At 37.6% G+C, this 18,052-nt stretch overlaps 1 protein-coding gene across 3 annotated transcripts in view; it reads right to left on the bottom strand.

Annotated features, from left to right (window-relative positions):
- PARD3B (par-3 family cell polarity regulator beta) overlaps positions 1-18,052 on the bottom strand; it is a 421,427-nt gene that overhangs the window by 222,541 nt on the left and 180,834 nt on the right. For 2 of the 3 annotated variants that reach the window (XM_054069863.1, XM_054069864.1), the window contains exons 5-7: positions 16,972-17,063; positions 6,203-6,289; positions 2,626-2,751 (exon numbers count right to left, since the gene is read on the bottom strand). In XM_054069863.1, the coding sequence (XP_053925838.1) occupies positions 2,626-2,751; positions 6,203-6,289; positions 16,972-17,063 (305 nt within the window). The remainder of the gene's footprint in view (positions 1-2,625; positions 2,752-6,202; positions 6,290-16,971; positions 17,064-18,052) is intronic. The other variant, XM_054069865.1, reaches the window with a different exon arrangement.

The raw sequence follows: 18,052 nt of genomic DNA, 5'->3' as shown, positions 1-18,052 counted from the left end.
ACATGAAGGGGAAAATATAAGATCTCCTTCAAACAAAAAATAGTGGAAGCAACACAAGACATCCTATGGGAAAGCCTAAATGCAGTCTTCAGGGGCAAAGCAACTGGCTGCACATCAAAGAGAAAAAATAATGGATGGAGAAATTTACATTTCTTGAGACCCCAAATGCATACTTTAAAGAAATAAGAGAGTGAATAAAGGAGGGGGCAACACAACTCTGCAACACAACCGAATGTAATTAAGCAGATTAACACCAAACGAAAAAGCAGACCAACAGTCCCAATATATAAAACTATTATAAACATGGGAATACAGAAAGTAGGCTGCTGCTATTACAGCTGTAGAAGCAGCACTCATCAGGAGCAATACTAGAAAGTCTCTGCTGAAAATGGAAAGAGACAGTATGTAACAGTTTCTGCTAAGTGTTAAAACAGCTTTTACAAGGGTTATGAAGAAATGTCAATTTGAAACTAGCAAACAGATTTTCCTCTCAAAGGAGAATTCGATGACTATTTCTGGGTCAACAGTCGTTGGGATGATACTTCGTGACATCCATTACAATTATTGTATTTCTCTAACGTGGACCTCTGACAGGTTCGAACAGTTATGTCGTGCCAGCTGAAAGCTAAAAGGCATTTTCACTGAGACTACTTTCAAGCCGGAAGGCTGCTTTCTTTAGCCATTCTCAGTAGCCAGGGAATGGAGGCAACGCAGAAGGCTACTCTGGAAGGCAGTTCTGCCGAAGAAAACAATGGGACATGGGACCAGGCTAAAGCTTGTCCAAAATATTCGTCCCAGCCCCTAAATGGATGTTGAGTCCTCACTGCCTGCAGTTTTTCTCCTCAGATCCAAAGCCACTTCAACCACACTACTTGTTACTGTAACACAAAGTGATTTAGACCAACTAAATTAGGCTCTGCTTTGCATCACCTTCGAATCACTTTTCTCTTTCATTCTTCCAAAGAAGAGATAGTCTAACAAGACCGACCTCTTTCAACTAACCGTCTTTGTAAATATCCCCTCCAACTCGCAAAACTGACACAAACTTTGGAGAAATGAAGTGCCCTGCATTTCTCATTTTGAAGGGAAGCCTTATGGAGAACTGGAGAGTTCATTGCACATTTCTAACTGTCACAAAATCTATTAACCTTAGAGAAATATGTGGAGTCCTTCACTCTACATACATCTCATGGGCTTCAAGCCTCTGAAGACCCAGTTATGTTCTGAAGAGGATACAAAGAAACAAAGAAATTTGTAAAGAAAAGATCACATACAACTTTGAAAAGAGAGGGTTTGATTGAGCCAAAATCTCATTTGAGATACATCTTTAACTACAAATATGCAGATGAGGCAACGAACTTTTTAATACGATAGCAAAATTGACATTCTGATGAAGTTGATATCTTACGTAGGAACTTTCCATGGGTAGAAGATAATGACATGTACTACAACACAGCAGAATATATTTATCACCAAATACACAGAAATGAGTAACTCAAAAAGCTATCAGGAGGCAAAAAGGATAGCCTCAGAAACCTGTACTGGTTTTATGAAAACCTATTTTGCAAATATTTATTCCTAACAATGAAATTATTTATTTGATTTTAGCAGAAACCTTGAACATTTGGCTTACTGTTTAGAAAGTTAAGCCTCAACTCCCTTGAGATCCCAATAGAGTTTTGTTACATTATAAGCCATCACTCAGCTGTCTAAACATATGGATTAAAAAGTAAAAACAAATTACTATTTAATCACTACAGTAAATACCTGTGAAATTTGAGAGGCTATTCTTTTGTGCAACAATGCCACATAAATTCACAACCGATCAAAGCAACTGTTACTTAAAATAATTTGAGAGACAATAAATGTCAACAGATTTTTAATAAAAGTCATAAGACATGAGACTTACCATTCAGCTCAAGTAATCACAGTTAGACAGTACTAGTGTTTTTAAAAAAAATGTTCAAAAACCTACAGTACCAAAAAAATAATAATTTCATTTGCAAAATAACATTATAAAACATGCTGTAATGTTGACTCGTTCTGAAGGTCTTGCAAGGAACAAATTACAAAGAAAGAGAAAATAACAGAAGGATTACAAAGCGAAGATAACTATTAAAAAAACTTAATGCTATTTAGATTATAGAATCACAGAATCACAAGGTTGGAAAGGACCCATTGGATCATCGAGTCCAACCATTCCTAACACTCCCTAAACCATGTCCCTCAGCACTTCATCCACCCGTTCCTTAAACACCTCCAGGGAAGGCGACTCGACCACCTCCCTGGGCAGCCTGTTCCAGTACCCAATGACTCTTACTGTGAAGAATTTTTTTCTGATATCCAACCTGAACCTCCCCTGACGGAGCTTCAGGCCATGAAGCCATACATACAGGCCATACATACAATTATGTATGCTCAATAGGTTCATTAAGACTACAAGAAGGTTCCTCTCCTAAAATTTCACCTTATTTGGAGGTTTCAGAAAGAAAACTTAAATGTTTCGGACAGGCATCAATTTTAGAGGCATTTTATCTGAAATAAATAATAATCTCTTTGCATGAATCACTTAATAAACACAGTATTGTATAAAATCCTGGCTAGTTAAATTAAACCAGAACTTACTGTGCAAAGGTTTTATCTGTAAGGTCCACATGGTTAATCTTCACAATGCATTCATTCTCATGGAAAAGCCCATCACGCCTAGATCTGCTATTTTCTTCAATACCACGGATGAAGAGTCCCAGCATCCTAAAATGCAGAAGAAAAAGTGAAAGCTATTCTTATTCTGCTGGTATTAATTCTTAGCAACAAAAAACAGATATTCATAATTACTTTGTATGAGATGAGATAGAGTAGACCATTATGAAGTACTTAACCTAGAAAAAGGATTTCCAGCTTGCTCTTTAACTAAAAAGGAGGGTATTGCAAGCAACACCAAGAAAAATTGCTAGGCACTAAAGCATACAACTTGCTAGAACTTCAGGAAATATTAAGTCCTGTGGGTCATACCTGAAGATACAGAAGAAAACTACTGGATCTCCCTATCCAGTTAAAAACTTGAAAGTAGCTTATGCAATATTTGCCACTAAGTACAATTGCATTGCTCCAATGAAAAGCACAAACAGATCAGAACTAATTTTCAACTTAACTATAATAAACTAAATGGGTGTTAGAATAAGTTAAAAAATAACCATTATTTCTACATTTGAAAAGTCTCTGAAACTTTTCAGTTGCCAAAGTCCGTTAATGATAGTAACGCTATTTATTTATGTGACAGGAGAGCAGCAGAACACTTAAACCTAAGGTGTTTATTACCAGGTTCTTTGCAAATAGAAAGCTGAGGCGCAGCACACAAGCTTCTGGCAATGCATTAAGTGAAAAAGTGTAAGTGGTGCAAAATTCCAGAATGGCTAACTCTGCTGGAGTGCTCAGCTACTTCTGACCTACCTGAAGCATCTCCAATATTGCAGACTACAACTCAACATAGATATATCCAATGATACCAGTATAAAGTCCAAAAAACCTGACAACTTCATGTTTATGAAGACCTTTTATAATCAAGTTTTATCCATTAAATTTCCATACCACATCAGCAAAGACAAATGACCTTTAGAGACCATTTTCTATTGGTTATTCTCCATAAAATATTAATGTGCAATTTCCAATGTGCCAGCACTCCAATCACAAAACAGAAGTCTTGCGTTTTTTCTCAGATTTACGACTGCCCCTCATATTTAAGTCCATTCAACAGATTCACAGCACACTGTTAACTATTTCAAATGACACTAAACTCACTAAACTCTGATTTTATATTTACTGAATTTTTTTTTAATTTATATTTATGTCATCAATATATTTCATTTGAAACCTTGGTTCCTACTGAATGTTAGTACTTCAAAACATTTAACAGAAAAAATAGATTTATATCTATCGCACAAAGATTCTCTTGCGACCTATGTTACCCTTCACCAGAGGACTGAAAAGGGCAGCAGTGGTGAATGGCCGCAGCCCTGCTAACAACCAATCAGTGGCAATCTAAAAACTAACCACTAAGAACTAATGAAATACAATAATGTTAAGACGCAAACCAATAAAAATAGAAAATAAAGTACAAATCAAGTTGGTTGCTCACTAATCCTGTTGTGCTTAGATGATGCATCCATACAGAGCAATACGATTACCCAACTTCTTTGAAACTCGCTGTATGTGCTGCAGTACCTGAATGAGTGGCTTGAGTTCCCTGTGCTGTGGCAGCTTAAACGCATTGCTCCATTACTTTTTTGTACAGTCTCAATTTTAGCATTATTTTAAAGCGCTATTAAATTTTAATTTCCTTTTTTAATGATATCTAAGTGCAAAAGAAAGGGGAAAACGATTTGCATTAGTTTTGTAGCTCCTGTATAAACTAAGATTTTGTAAATTAATACAATGTTTTAACTACCTCTAGAAAAAATTTTCCTCTGCAGCAGTGCTAGGCTAAAGCCAGTTTTGCCTTATTAGAAGATAACTTTACAACTTAAATACCAGACCAGGGCAGTCATGGCCAGCACACCCTCATAAATTGCATCGTGTCATTAACATAAATAAAAGATGTTCTTCTGCACTTTCTCAAGTTATGAGTTAAAATTTATACACTAATCTCAGGCCTGATTAAATAAGAGGGACAAGCAATTTAAGTCACTCTAGTGCTTTTACAAAGATATCAGTAAGGTTCTGCCAAGGATCATTAAAATTTCAAGACAACTGTCTAAACAAGCAGTCCATCTGTCCAAATCCCCTCTCCTACAAGGGATCGTCCAAAGCTTTTATCAATGAGGACATATTAACATGCACAGAATGCAGACCAAGAACTCTACTCCTTCTCCATGGAACTTTTTCAAAGCTGCACCAAACACAGTGATAATTCAGTGCAGAACTCTATGACAGTCACAGTAATTATTGATTTTAAGAACTCGCAATTCCAGCACAATTTTTACCTAATGATCTTGAAATGCAGTGTGTACACTACAACCTTTGGGGCATTCTTATAACAAAGAATTAACGTCTCCGTGTCCCAGTGGGGTAACAAGCACAAGTGCCTAGACAGGCAGCCTGCAAAGCCAAGGACACAACTCAGGCCTCCTACAGCTCTCATCGAAGAACAAGTTTCTTCTAGAGACAGTGCCAACATTCTTCCAGGCAGCAGGTAGACATCTATTTTCCCTTTTGGTAAATAAAACACTCTGAATGATTTTGAGTCCACTTCCAGACTCAGAGCTTGCTGAGAAAACATTTACACATGCAGACCTTTACAAGGCAACTTAATCCTTCACATTCTCCATACTACATGAAAGTTGACAAGTAAAGAAGCATTTAACAATTAAACAATTTTAACTTTCACAGTAATTGTCTTTGTTGGAAGCAGCCCTTTTACTATGAAGTAGTGTCATTGTGGCATTGGCAACTTCCCGTCTCTTACTGAAGGCTGCCAGTGTCAAATTAACTCTCTGGCTGAGCTGCCGCATGTCAAATTTCAGCCTAGAATTTATTTATTCTTTTTTTTTTTTTTTTTTTTCATCTGGGTTACATAGCTTGGAAAATAGTTATAATGAAAATGCTGACAGAATCTTAACTACAGTACATCAATATAAGCACGCTGCTATAATAGGCTTTTGTGATCTCAAGAGACTACGTTAAATCATTTATAATTAAAGTAATTGTGTTACAAGAAAGAAAAGTTCATGGTATAGTGCACATTTTATAAATGCTATACAAACCAAATCTGAAAGGTGGCTTGAAAAGTATGACCAGGCTAGCAATTTATTTACTTATTTATTTTAACTTTTCTTGCCTTGTATGTCACTAAGGAAGGGCCAATGCAGAGAAATCCAACAACTACTCCAAACAAAAAAAATCCACACACAGCTAAAACCAAACCCCACACAAAACACCACAATAAAACCCACCCCTCCAGTATGATATTGTTTTACAGAGGGTCTTAAACAGAGGCAATTAAAAGGGCATATATGAACACAGGGGTTGGTATTTTCTTGTAAGTAATTTAGACTAGAAAATATTTTGGTAACGTAAAACAATGTCACAGACCCATTTTCTTTTAAGCATTTCTTTACCTCATGATTAAATAGTAGGTATTTTAAGAGAACCATGACCATAATCCTTTTGCTAATATACATCCTGAGCAAGGCAGAAAATATCTTACCTTCCACTCAAAGATGAAAAAAAGGGCACTACATGTATTCCCAAGGGTCCACCTTCCCCAGAAATCTCCACTGTTTTCGTCATTTCACTAAAAAAGAGCACAGGGAAACACAACTCGTACTTTTTCACAGAATTCTCTATGTTAAAAAAAAATAATTCCCGATTGATCAGATACAAGAAAGGATAGAAAAAATAATTGACTCAGTGATCATTAATATATAAAAATACAATGAAATGTTAAATGGCTATCGAATTCTTTCAGTTTTATAGACCAGCATTTGTGTACTTTGAAAGGGAATGACATCAAATATTGAACATTTTCCTAAGTCAGTCCTTAAGCAAATTAGGAAATTAATTAAAAAAAGGTTATTCTAAATGTTCTTAATTTAAGCTCCACATGAGCTGCTTCGGTCCATCTCCCCATGCGGACACATTATAAACATGAAAAATCACACATGAAGGACATCAACTAATCAAATCATATATAAATATCTGAGTTTCTGCCCTCAGTTGCATAGAAATTCAAAGAACAATACAAAGAACAAGACAAATTGCAATCAAAAGTGCAACTCAGCTCATTTTATCAGGAAGTTTCCTTCCTCAAACACCATTATCAAAACTTCTATATTTAATCTCTGACAGGTTTTTGCTGTTTCATGGCTATGTGCTGTTTCATTTCCTGCTGAGTATTTTACATGGCCAGTCTTGCAGTGACCTTAACTCTATTCTGGGTGTTCATAATTTGAAAAGGAAGGTATCTGAATTAGCTGGAATGTAAAAAATAAATAAATAAATAAATAAAATCTTCTGTAACACCACCTCCCTATAAATCATTCTGGATACCATCAGCACTCCAAGTAGTGGCCAGTGGACAAGTACTGGGTATTTCCATTTATGTTTGAACACGCTAACACATTCAAGCTATAAGAAGTAGCTCTACATTTGCATACCCATCCCCCATACATATCCCACCCTCCCCTCCAAATGATTTTTCCCTAGTACAATGATTCCCTCTAGGATCAGCTGCCTGATCTCACCGACCCATGGTCTTCTGATCGTTTGAGCTGATGCAAGAATCTCCGGAAATCAGAGGTATAAAGGAGGAATCTGTGACCACCTTCAAAGTGGCAACACGCAATTACACCAGATTAGATACAGCATAAAAACCCCACGGCACAGCTAAGTCCTGTCACAAGGAGGACAACTACTAAAAGCGATCCTAGACGACTCCAGGCATTGTTTTCGAATAATGTAGGAATATTTTGTTGTTGTCACGAATCTTTACCCAGTTGCATAACGATTAATCAGAAGCAACTTGCTCTAAATACAATAATTCTTAACTTGGTGAGCTGAATGGGCTTTAAGACTAGAAAATAAGTTTACATAATTTTCTTTTGTTTTGGGGGTGGGATGGCAGCAATTGTTTGTTGGGAGTTTCGGGGAGGTTTTTTTTCATAAATTATTCTTCCAGAAAGACTGGCACCGAAATTAATTAATATCACATAAAAATTAAATGGACAGACCCTGAAAAACAAATCACCACTAATCACAACATAACAGACTTTCACATTACTATATTTATAACACAGGCACAATCAACAGGCATTTCTATTTGCTGATTTTTTGTTTCCTGTATTTCCCCCTCTTCATGAATCAAACAGGGAATCCTGACAAGATCTTCCTGTAAATTTTTTTAGAAAACATTTTTTCTAGTGAAATTGATTAGAAAAGCCAATCAGAGTGCTAAGCAAAACCTCAAAAATGCATGCATAGGAAATCAACTCTTCTTTTAGTTCCATCTTCTACTTCCTCCAATTCTCTTCACGGACAAAAGAATAATTAAAGGGCTACTTTATTGTCTTTTGAACATCTACAGAATCAAAACGTATGAGTAAATTAAGTAGCCAAATCCTACAGATCCAGAAAATAATAAAAAGTAGTAAATGGGCTTTCATTTCTACAGGGAAAATTTAAATAAGTTACAGCTGTCCCCAGATAACCCTGTGCTGCTCAAGGACTCCAGGGAAGAGTTGTCTTCCTAGGCAAGTGTAAAACAGAGCTGACATTTTTTGAGGCCTATCAGGACAGACAGGTTAGCTGTCATATTAAATCAATGCACTTACAGTTATAAGTAGGCTCAAAGCCAAAGAAAACATACAAGTTTATTTTTAAACCTAACATGAAATCTACACACTAAGAAAAATAGGTTTCTTTGTGAAAACAGCCCACACGTACGTTGTGTATTACTTTTTTAAAACATTGTGGTACATCCCAAATTTATGCATGTACTAAAGCACTAAATATCCGTAACAGCACTCTCTTTATACATACATACATATATATAAAGGTACTTTAGAATTATATTTTTAATCAGAAATTAGTTGGAATGACTTTTCATTCTCTGACAAATGTGTTTCTTAGTTACATCTGAGAAGAAACTACTCCTCACAACAGCTTTAACAGATCTTTGCGGACATATTTTTATATAACACCTATGAAAGCCCAACAACAAAATAATTAAAAAGCAGAAAAGCAGGATATCTGAGCTTTCCTTTTCTTTTTTTTTTTTTTTTTTTTTATTTAGGAACCTGAAAGATTAAAGACTCAAAAATTTTACACAATTCACTCACACTGTCTATCTTCTAGCAGGTTTAATCTGCCCACAAGAACAGCTTGAATTCCAGCAGCGTACTACTCCACACTGGCTTACAGTTTATACTGTACTGTGGATTGTATGCAGGAATTAGACACAGCTGATGAGATCCCAAACAGGATGAACCTGAAAAAACCTAGTTATTAACCTTCAGGCATGAGGGACACCAAGGTGCTGAGAACCTTCAGTTTGACGGTCAAACTGAAAAAACGGGTAGGAAAATGCAGAACGGCTTTCCACTGCTGGTTGATCACTGCGATACTGACAACAGAGAGGATAATTTATGGATTTTCTGCAACATTCCACACATTTAACAAAGAAACAAATCCCCCAAACAGGAGAAAGTTAAATTCCAAAAGCTAGTAACTTACTAGTCATCTACTCCTATTTTAAATCTTCCCTATACATCCTAAGTACATTTTGCAGTAAAATGAAAACCAATTCTGGGCTACCGAGTCAGTATAAAAGACCTGGAGTCCAATTGCAAGCTGGGGGTGAGAGGCTGGGAGCATCGCTGAGGAATGCACTGAGGGTGCCTCAGCATGAGATGCTGCTGGTATCTCTTGCGTATTCCTCAAGGAGCAGACAGAGCTCTTACCTCAGAAAATATCGTCCTTGCTGAGTTCACAACCCAATTTCTACAGAATACATACAGATATATTCTTACAGCAATCAAAACAAGTGAACTTTTAAAAACCATTTCTCGGTGACATTTATCAAAACTGCAGGGTTCACCCCAACTAGGAGCACTGCACTCAGAGAGCACTGCACTCGGACCTCTGCAGATGCATGCTGCCATCGCCCTTCCCCTCGCTGCACTAACGGTACCTCAGTGGTCCTAGTGTAGAACTAACACCTGCCTAGCGTGACCCAACTGTGGCATCCAAGACCACACTCACTCTATCATTGATTTTTAACCTGAAGAAACTGTCATCATTTACTATGTAAATTCTTCATCGCTTGGTGTTTATTGATTTCTACCAGATTCTTTCCAGTCTACCACATTTGTCAGAAAGGCTTGCCATGCATATTATTTAAAACATTGATGAGTACAGTTTAGCAAAGAGAATGATAGAGAACATGTACGCGCGTATGTAGTTAGTATGCGGAGCAGTCCATTTGTAACAAGATTTAAACACTGTGCTGCACATTACGTGGTGCATATTCAGTGGTGAATCAGCCTGATCTTCAGATTGGCAGCGCCCTTGCTGTCAAATACTACAGCTTCCTCTCCTGCAAACTCTATCAAGAATTAGCTTTTTGTTAGTTATGCAATAGGAAAAGATTTGTTAGCTAACAGCTTCTCGGCAAACGATCCAGTAATACTGAAAATCCAATCTCAACCACTGGGCACACAGATGCTTAAAAGGTGCTCTGCAGAAATAAAACGAGTTTCACAGTAGGATCTGGTTTTCTAAGGCACTTTGACCTTCCTAAATCACAACTGCTGGGAGGAATCTTCATGGGATTTCTCTGGGAGAATGCAGTAGATGCAGCCTACAGTGATTAATTGTTTTGCAGCCTACTGAAGACAGCACCTTGGAAAAAGCTACTTTCTGCATGGGTTGCCGGGCAAAACTTGTCATCATGTGTATGTCACAAGAATCTACTGCCTGAGTAAACACAGATCAAGTGCTTATCATTCCAATGGCATATAATTTTACCATTTTAGTCTTATTCAACACTCGCACCTAAGTCTTCAACCCAGGCACAACACGATGAAGCAACAACCTTTGAATAGATCACTGAATTCCTTGATTGTTTTTAAGAAAAGGTACAGATTAGTAAGCTGCTGTGTCTGAAAAAAAGATCTCTTTGCACAGCATGTCAACGTTTCCCTTGCGAACAGAAAAGCACAGCTGATATTCTGAACATGCTTTGTAGCATTTTTATTGACTACAGCCAAGTAAAAGAAAAAGGAAATGTCACACAGATGTGGAGAGCTCACAGATGAAGTTATTGAGCTGCACTTCCTTGCTTCTTCGTCACTTGTGCCTCCAGCCCCACCAGCCAATGCTGCCATTCTGGGGAGGAGAGCATCCATGAACAAGGGCTGCTGACATTTGGTAGAGAGCACAGGTCTACAGGTGATGTCAAGCTACTAAAGAGAATTTTGGAAAGGAAGCATGCACAGATTCACCCAAATAAAAACAGTGAGGACTCCATCCACGTACTTCTTTCACATATTAGAACAGTACAGTCCGTGATGGTAATCAAGTATCTGCACCTCTTCATGCAGAGAGGCTTCCAGAGTAGCCAGCTCAACTAAAGCTGTCAGCACATATCCCACCCACCTCCTACATCTTTTCAACAATTTTTCTTCCCTCTTTCAAACCCGATGCTCAAAGCTCTGAAAAAAATGTCTTGGAAGCCCTGAAGAAAAAAACTGGAGCTCAGGATGTTAGTGTGAATACACTTAAATGACGAAAACCTTAGCAATACCTAAATATGGATGGAGATCGCCCTACAAGGAGAAGACGAAGCAATTGAACACGGAGAGTCAAGAAGGAGCTTTCCAGGCACACTTAAGAGAACTGCTCTCTGTCTTTTAGAAGAGACAGGCATGTTTCAGCTGCTCCGTTCTACACAGAAGTAAACAAACTAGTCACTAAGTTTTAATGCTTAATATGAAATAATGTTAAAATCTCCCAGTTTCAGGTTTCAAGAGGTAACCCAATCACCCTCTCCTATCTAAAATGCATTAATCTAGTACAGACACTACTGTAATCCAGACCTTTTTCCCCCCACTAAATTTAGTCAGTTCTCACAAGATTAACTGTTTAAAGGTTTAGAGAGAAACCTGACAGCCTGCAGGCACCAGCTTTTTGTGTCTTTCCTTAAATCAAGTTGCTCCACTTCTGTGTTGTTAGACTAATGAAAGACACAGAAGGTTAAAAAAAAAAGTAAAATACAGAGAAGGAAAAATTGCTGCAGTTACGCGTTAATTATGTATCTACAGTGCTTAAACCATGGAACTGACCCTGACCTCTGCTAGAAAGAAATGGGAAGACCGCAAAACAGAACATAATGAAAACACGTAATGAATTATCTATGCATAAATTACCCTTTGAGTTCCAACTAATTCACTGCTATTAAGCTAACATTCACTTCCAAGCAGATTCATGTTTACTATTTCTTAACATGTAATTTTTACTAAGAAAAGCAAGGTTTCCAAAAACAGTATTAGTGTGTAGTGTGCTAAGGGATTCAACGTTAAAAGTTGTGACAAATTTATACCTGACTTCCATAAAGTATCAAGACCCTCCTGTTTGTTTAAAGATTTTTCAATTCTAGTACAGAAAATGAAAGGAAGCAATGAAAAAATACCAAATGTTATACTCTGATGGCATTAGCTCAGCCTCTTTTATTCTGTATATCAGCTTTACTAGCGAATCCAAAATAAAAATAAACACCTTTACACATTTCAAGAGGATTGCAATTAGTCCCGGTTTTATTTATTCCATTAGAAATCGTGCAAATGACCCAATGTTTCAAGACTCTGCTCTAGCAAAGTTCAGCTTTCAAAAGGTCATATTAAAATCTTCAGACTCCTGAGGGATACAGTCCTGAAAAGTTTCCCAGTACTTTTACAGTGAAATGTTTTAAGAGAATCCAGGCAAAGAAACTTCCTTCCTATTAGCTTCTGAGTAGAGAAGCTAGAAGTCCTCCACACCGCTACTCATTTAATTTATCCAACATGCAACTAATTTTGCCTACTTAAATCAGTGAAGTGCAAACGGAATAGTTTTCCTACTTGAGTGAGAACTATAAAACAAGCCAAGTCTGAAGTCTTTAGCTTCGACTGACTAGGCTTCACAATCATAAAATATTAATCGTTGTATTCTTATTTTCTGCCACCCTCTGACACATTATTGGCTGCGGTTAGAGAAGGGACACTGACCTCAGCGAGGCCGGTGCTCTGATGAGAAGCCTCAGATAATTTTCTTAGGTGACCAGCTGCTATTTTGCTTAAGTGCTATAGGTCATAATGATTACCAAACTCAGTGACAGGAAAGGATATTTTCTAGTGAAAACAGCAGGGACAACAGTGGTTTTCTTCTTTCTTCCATAGTATGGAATAGGTCACAATTAGGCTGAAATATTGGCTTCATTAACACAACTTAAAAAGGCTTATTTAAATGAAGGCTTAAGGTATCTTTTCTTAACGGTCCTTCATGGCCTAACATCTTTGAAATATAACAAGAAAGATACCTGCACAAATGAGTTATAAATAATACTTTCTTTCGGAAAGAACAGTGTAAAAGAAGTCAAATTAGATATTAAGATGCTAGTTTTACTGCTTGTGGAAAAAAATAGTTCTATTATTTAATACTATTTTATTAATAAAATCTTCTTATATTCAATCAAATTAAGATACCAGTAAGACAGATAGATAGTCTCTAGTGACTCATTATTTTCCTTTATAAACCTATTTCTCTTAATGAAAAAACTTCTATGAAAAGAGTTTAAAAAAACATTTTCACTCTTAAGGAAAAAAACACACAAGAATAAAAATCACTGCCTTAAAATTTAAATTCTTTGACTTTCGAAATTCCAGTGACTTCCACAGAAACACCAACTAACTTTGCTTCACAAAATAATGTGTTCTGGATTCCTCCTAAGTTCACTACTCAAAAAAAAAAAGGAATATACTACAAATATCTGAATATAATTCACAATTTCAAGGGAAAAAAGTCTCCTCAGGACACAGGAAGCACAAGCAAGGTATGTTTTGGTACAATTGTTTTACTGGGACTCTGCATTTAAAGAAACACTGTTCCTTTGTCTTTATTTTGGTTTTTTTGCAGTTGTGTTTTGTTGGGGTTATTTTTCACCAATGTTTCTCCTTAATGCACTGATTTCAACCCAGATTAAGACAATTCATTTTATCTTTAAAAAGTTACAACCAATGCAGAAAGGTTCTTGGGAATACCTTGTTCTGGCCAGCCTTCCCTCTGCTCCCCATCTGCTCAACACTTTGATGCTCAGGCATCAATTGGGTGGGTCCCAATCTATATTCTTTATCACTTTTCCTTCCATACTCCTGAGACAGTTTGCTGAATTCAACAGAAGTCCTAAGAGATCTACAGAAATCTAGATTTATTATCGACTGTTTTGTGACATGCCAGAGAAGACCTGGTCACAGAGGTTCTTCTCAATGTTAATGTTTCAAATGTCCACCAAAATCAGGTTATGAAGATTAAAAACCAATGAACACCCCATCTTTCTTCTGAAGAATTCCAAGGGCAAGAAATGACTTGTTTAACTTGATAAACAATAACGTGTTCTCAGAAAATTCCTAAGAGGACTTAGATGATCCAAAACACCCTTGTAAAAGCCTAAGGACAACAGTAAATGCGAGCACAGCATACACAGAGCTTGATTAATCCCCATTACAAATTAATGGATCAAGAAACAAATGAGTGCATATATTGGGTGATGCATAATAATTGCCTCAGGCGAAACAAGATGTAGAAGTCTTTAGCAATATTGCACAAAGAGAAAATAAGCATTAGGAACTAAACTAAGTTCTATAACTGCATGAGGAACGCTAATCGGCCAGTGTGTAACTTACAGGCAGGTGCAGAGGAAGCTGGAAGCGCACTCCAATGCTTTTTCATGATGAGACCATTCTAAAAATATGTATCAGTACCAGCAGACAAGAGAAGAAACTACAAAACGACATACAAAGTAGGTGACAAGGAGGCCTCCACGAGGAAAGAAAAATGCAAACAGACAGATGAGTAGAAAAGCACAACCTTAACACGATGGAAATGTTTCCCACTAAAAAAATGAAATGATGAATCAAACAAGAAAAATTAATAAATTAACTCTCTTGTATGGAAAATACTATTTTTCGACATGTTCTAAAAGGAAAGGTGATCCTTGTACCAAAATCCTGGCACGGCCCAGAAGACCACCAAGGTTAGAGTCTCTGTTCTTGTGAACTTTCCTAAAGGTTTTGTGTATATCATTTCATGCCTCTTTCCCAGACACCAGGTAGTTAAAATGGGAATATTAATACTTGTTTTTTCTCAAGTGTTTATCAGGATAAATGCTTTAAGATTAAGGCATGCAGATATTGTTTTGTTTAATGTTTTTTATTTTATACTGTTTTGACAATAAGCTGCAGAATTATGGCAAATGATTATTTGCTACCATCAAAATCGAAACAAATGACTTTTTGACATTTTAGCTGTGATGCAGAAGTTTGCTGAGTAACACTTCTAAATTTTATTATACAATGTGCTACGACACCACTACAGTTCTGCAAGAAACACAACACACTGGACAAAGGATCGAATTCCTTTGCCAACTCAAAACAGTGACTTCAGCACAACCTGAATAACCAGACAAAACTGAAATTTAAGCTTATGGCGGGAACAGGAGAATAGCAGCATGGAAACATTTTGCTCTAAATTTGCCAGATCAAATTCTCCGTTAGCACCACTGAGGATCTGATTGACCTAATTTGTGACACTGTATTGCACCGTGACTTGTTAATTTTGGTGGAACCTGCAAAATTACTATTTCCATTACATTTCGGCCATTTAGAATGTTCCCTGTGACTGCAGGAACAACAGACTCTGAGGCTCATTATTAAATCTCTTATGAATACCAGTTTCCTCGTGCTTAACCTATGCAGCTCTCAAACCTTACTGTACTGGCTTCCAATGCAGATCACATATTTATCCAAATTTCACTCAGAATTCATACTTGTCAAAATAAAAGTTATTTCTCAAACAGTCGGTGTGACCACAACCACCTCCTGGGACACAACAACCCCCTGCAGCGCTACAGGCTTGAGGAAGAGGGGCTGGAAAGGTGCCTGGCAGAGAGGACCTGGAGGTGTTGGTGGACAGGAGCTAAACGTGAGCCAGCAGTGTGCACGGATGGCCAAGAAGGACAATAGCATCTTAGCTTGTATCAGAAATGGCGTGGCCAGCAGGTCCAGGGAAGTGATTGTGCCCCGGCACTCAGCGCTGGTCAAGCAGGACCTCAAATAGCGTGTTCAGTTTTGGGCCCTTCACTACAACAAAGACATTGAGGCTCTGGAGAGTGTCCAGAGAAGAGCAAGGAAGCTGGTGAAGGGGCTGGAGCACAAGTCTTACGAGGAACAGATGAGGGAACTGGGGTTATTTAGCCTAGAGAAGAGGAGGCTAAGAGGAGACCTTATCACTGTCTACAACTGCCTGAAAGGAGGTTGTAGAGAGGTGGGTGTTGGCCTCTTCTCCTAAGAGGTAGGTGATAGGACAAGCGGAAATGGCCTCAAGTTGCGCCAGGAGAGGTAGAAATTGGACATTAGGAAAAATTTCTTCACTGAAAGGATTATCAGGCACTGGCAGAGGCTGCCCAGGGAGGTGGTTGAGTCACCATCCCTGGAGGTATTTAAAAGATGTGTAGGTTAAGTGCTTAAGGATATGATTTAGTAGCGGACAGATATGGTTGGGCTTGACGATCTCGAAGGTCTTTTCCAACCTAGGCATTCTATGAATTTATGATTCAGTTTGAGGACCCCTGTCCATCTCTGGTTTATATATTAAGAGAGGAAAAGGATGCACTCCATCTGGCTACTCTAGTGAGGCAACGTACAGAGAAATATTGAAAATACTGGGTAGAGTTTTCACAATGTATAAACATAGATATAAAATCTACTACAGGAGACAGTAAAGTAATAACCTTACCACTCAAAAACAGAGGTGACGTTTTAATTGAAAAAAAAAATAATTTCAGGATTATATGGTTCAGCTGACTGGTTATTTATTGAGAGATAACACTACCTGAGAACATCCTCTATGTTAAGACATTAAATACCTGCAGGACTCAGTAGAAAGCAAAAACATTGACTATACAAGAGCAGCATATTTCCCTTTAGCCTTACACTACAAACTCTCCAATAAAAATCATCCATATTCATCAATGAGGGTAATTAATGTGCCAATATGTCCTTCACTATGTGAATCTAGTGCATTTTTAGGATGGGTAAGGGATAAGGAAGAAGGGATCATGACAACAATGAGCACAATGGAGATTTAGAGGTGCAGACAGAACGAGAAGTCAGCCTTGCATGTTGATGAACCACACTTGAGTCAGCACCAAACAGAAGATGTTCCTACCTGACAGGGAGCCGGGCCTTCTGAGCCAACAGCAGTTCTGTGGGTCCAGTGAGGTTCATCTCCCCATCCTGAAAGGATGCCTGGGAAGTGCCCTATCAAGAGATTTCAAAGCACATTTTGAAACTACATACATATTTATGCATATATAACAATGGCTGTATTTATATTTTGGAGTGAATGTTCGGAAGATAAAACAAATAATAAGTAACATTATCCCACTAACAGTGAGAACCAAGAGACCCCTTCTGTACGCAGTGTACATGACACAGGACTAAAGAGAAAGAGAATAGTATCTTAAGTCCTGGTCTTCATGGCAGGTCTCCACCATGCTTCCACTGGAGAACCTCATGGCATCGCTTTCTTGCCTACCCATCTAACCTGAATGTCACCCTTTCCCATTCTCAGCCATCTCCTTTCTCACAATGGATTCCACAGAGCTTGGATAAACCAAGGGCTTTTTTTCTGCTCTTTCTCTCCCTTAGCAGCATTTATCTGGTAAAGACATTTTCACAATAACTGCGCAGAAAAAAATTATGTAACCATTTGGCCGGACACAAAAGTTCAGCGCACACAGGGACCTAACATTAATGCTGAAGTTCTTGAAAACTATTATTTAACTTTCTTTCGATGATCCTTGGACTCTTAATGTTTGCATTTTTTCCATACTGGGAGAAGGAAAGAGGTACCAATGAGATAAGACCCCTGTCAGCAGGTGATATATTAGCTTTAATGTACTGTACTTCATTGTGACCCTTATGGCAATAATGTAAACAGAGGAAAAATCCGTAACAAAGACCTTTGTTGGAGAGGTCACTTCTGCCAACTCTGCAACAGGAATATAGCTGGAAGACATAAATCTTCAGCTGTCAACACACTAAGAGAATTCAATTCAGAGTTTGATCTTAACTAGATAAAGCCTAAAGTTAATCATTATTTTTTTGTTGTTGCAGTGATACAGTTTTCCAGTGTATGTACTTGCCACATCAAGATGTCTCAAAGCAAAAGGTAGCAGTGTTATAAATTATTTCCAAAGAACAAAGCCAACTAGGTAAGTAATTTAATTTTCAATAAAAGCTCTACA

The sequence above is a fragment of the Cuculus canorus genome, chromosome 6 (assembly GCF_017976375.1).
Source record: "Cuculus canorus isolate bCucCan1 chromosome 6, bCucCan1.pri, whole genome shotgun sequence".
NCBI classification, from domain to species: domain Eukaryota; kingdom Metazoa; phylum Chordata; class Aves; order Cuculiformes; family Cuculidae; genus Cuculus; species Cuculus canorus.
This window is presented reverse-complemented; position numbering and strand designations above follow the sequence as displayed.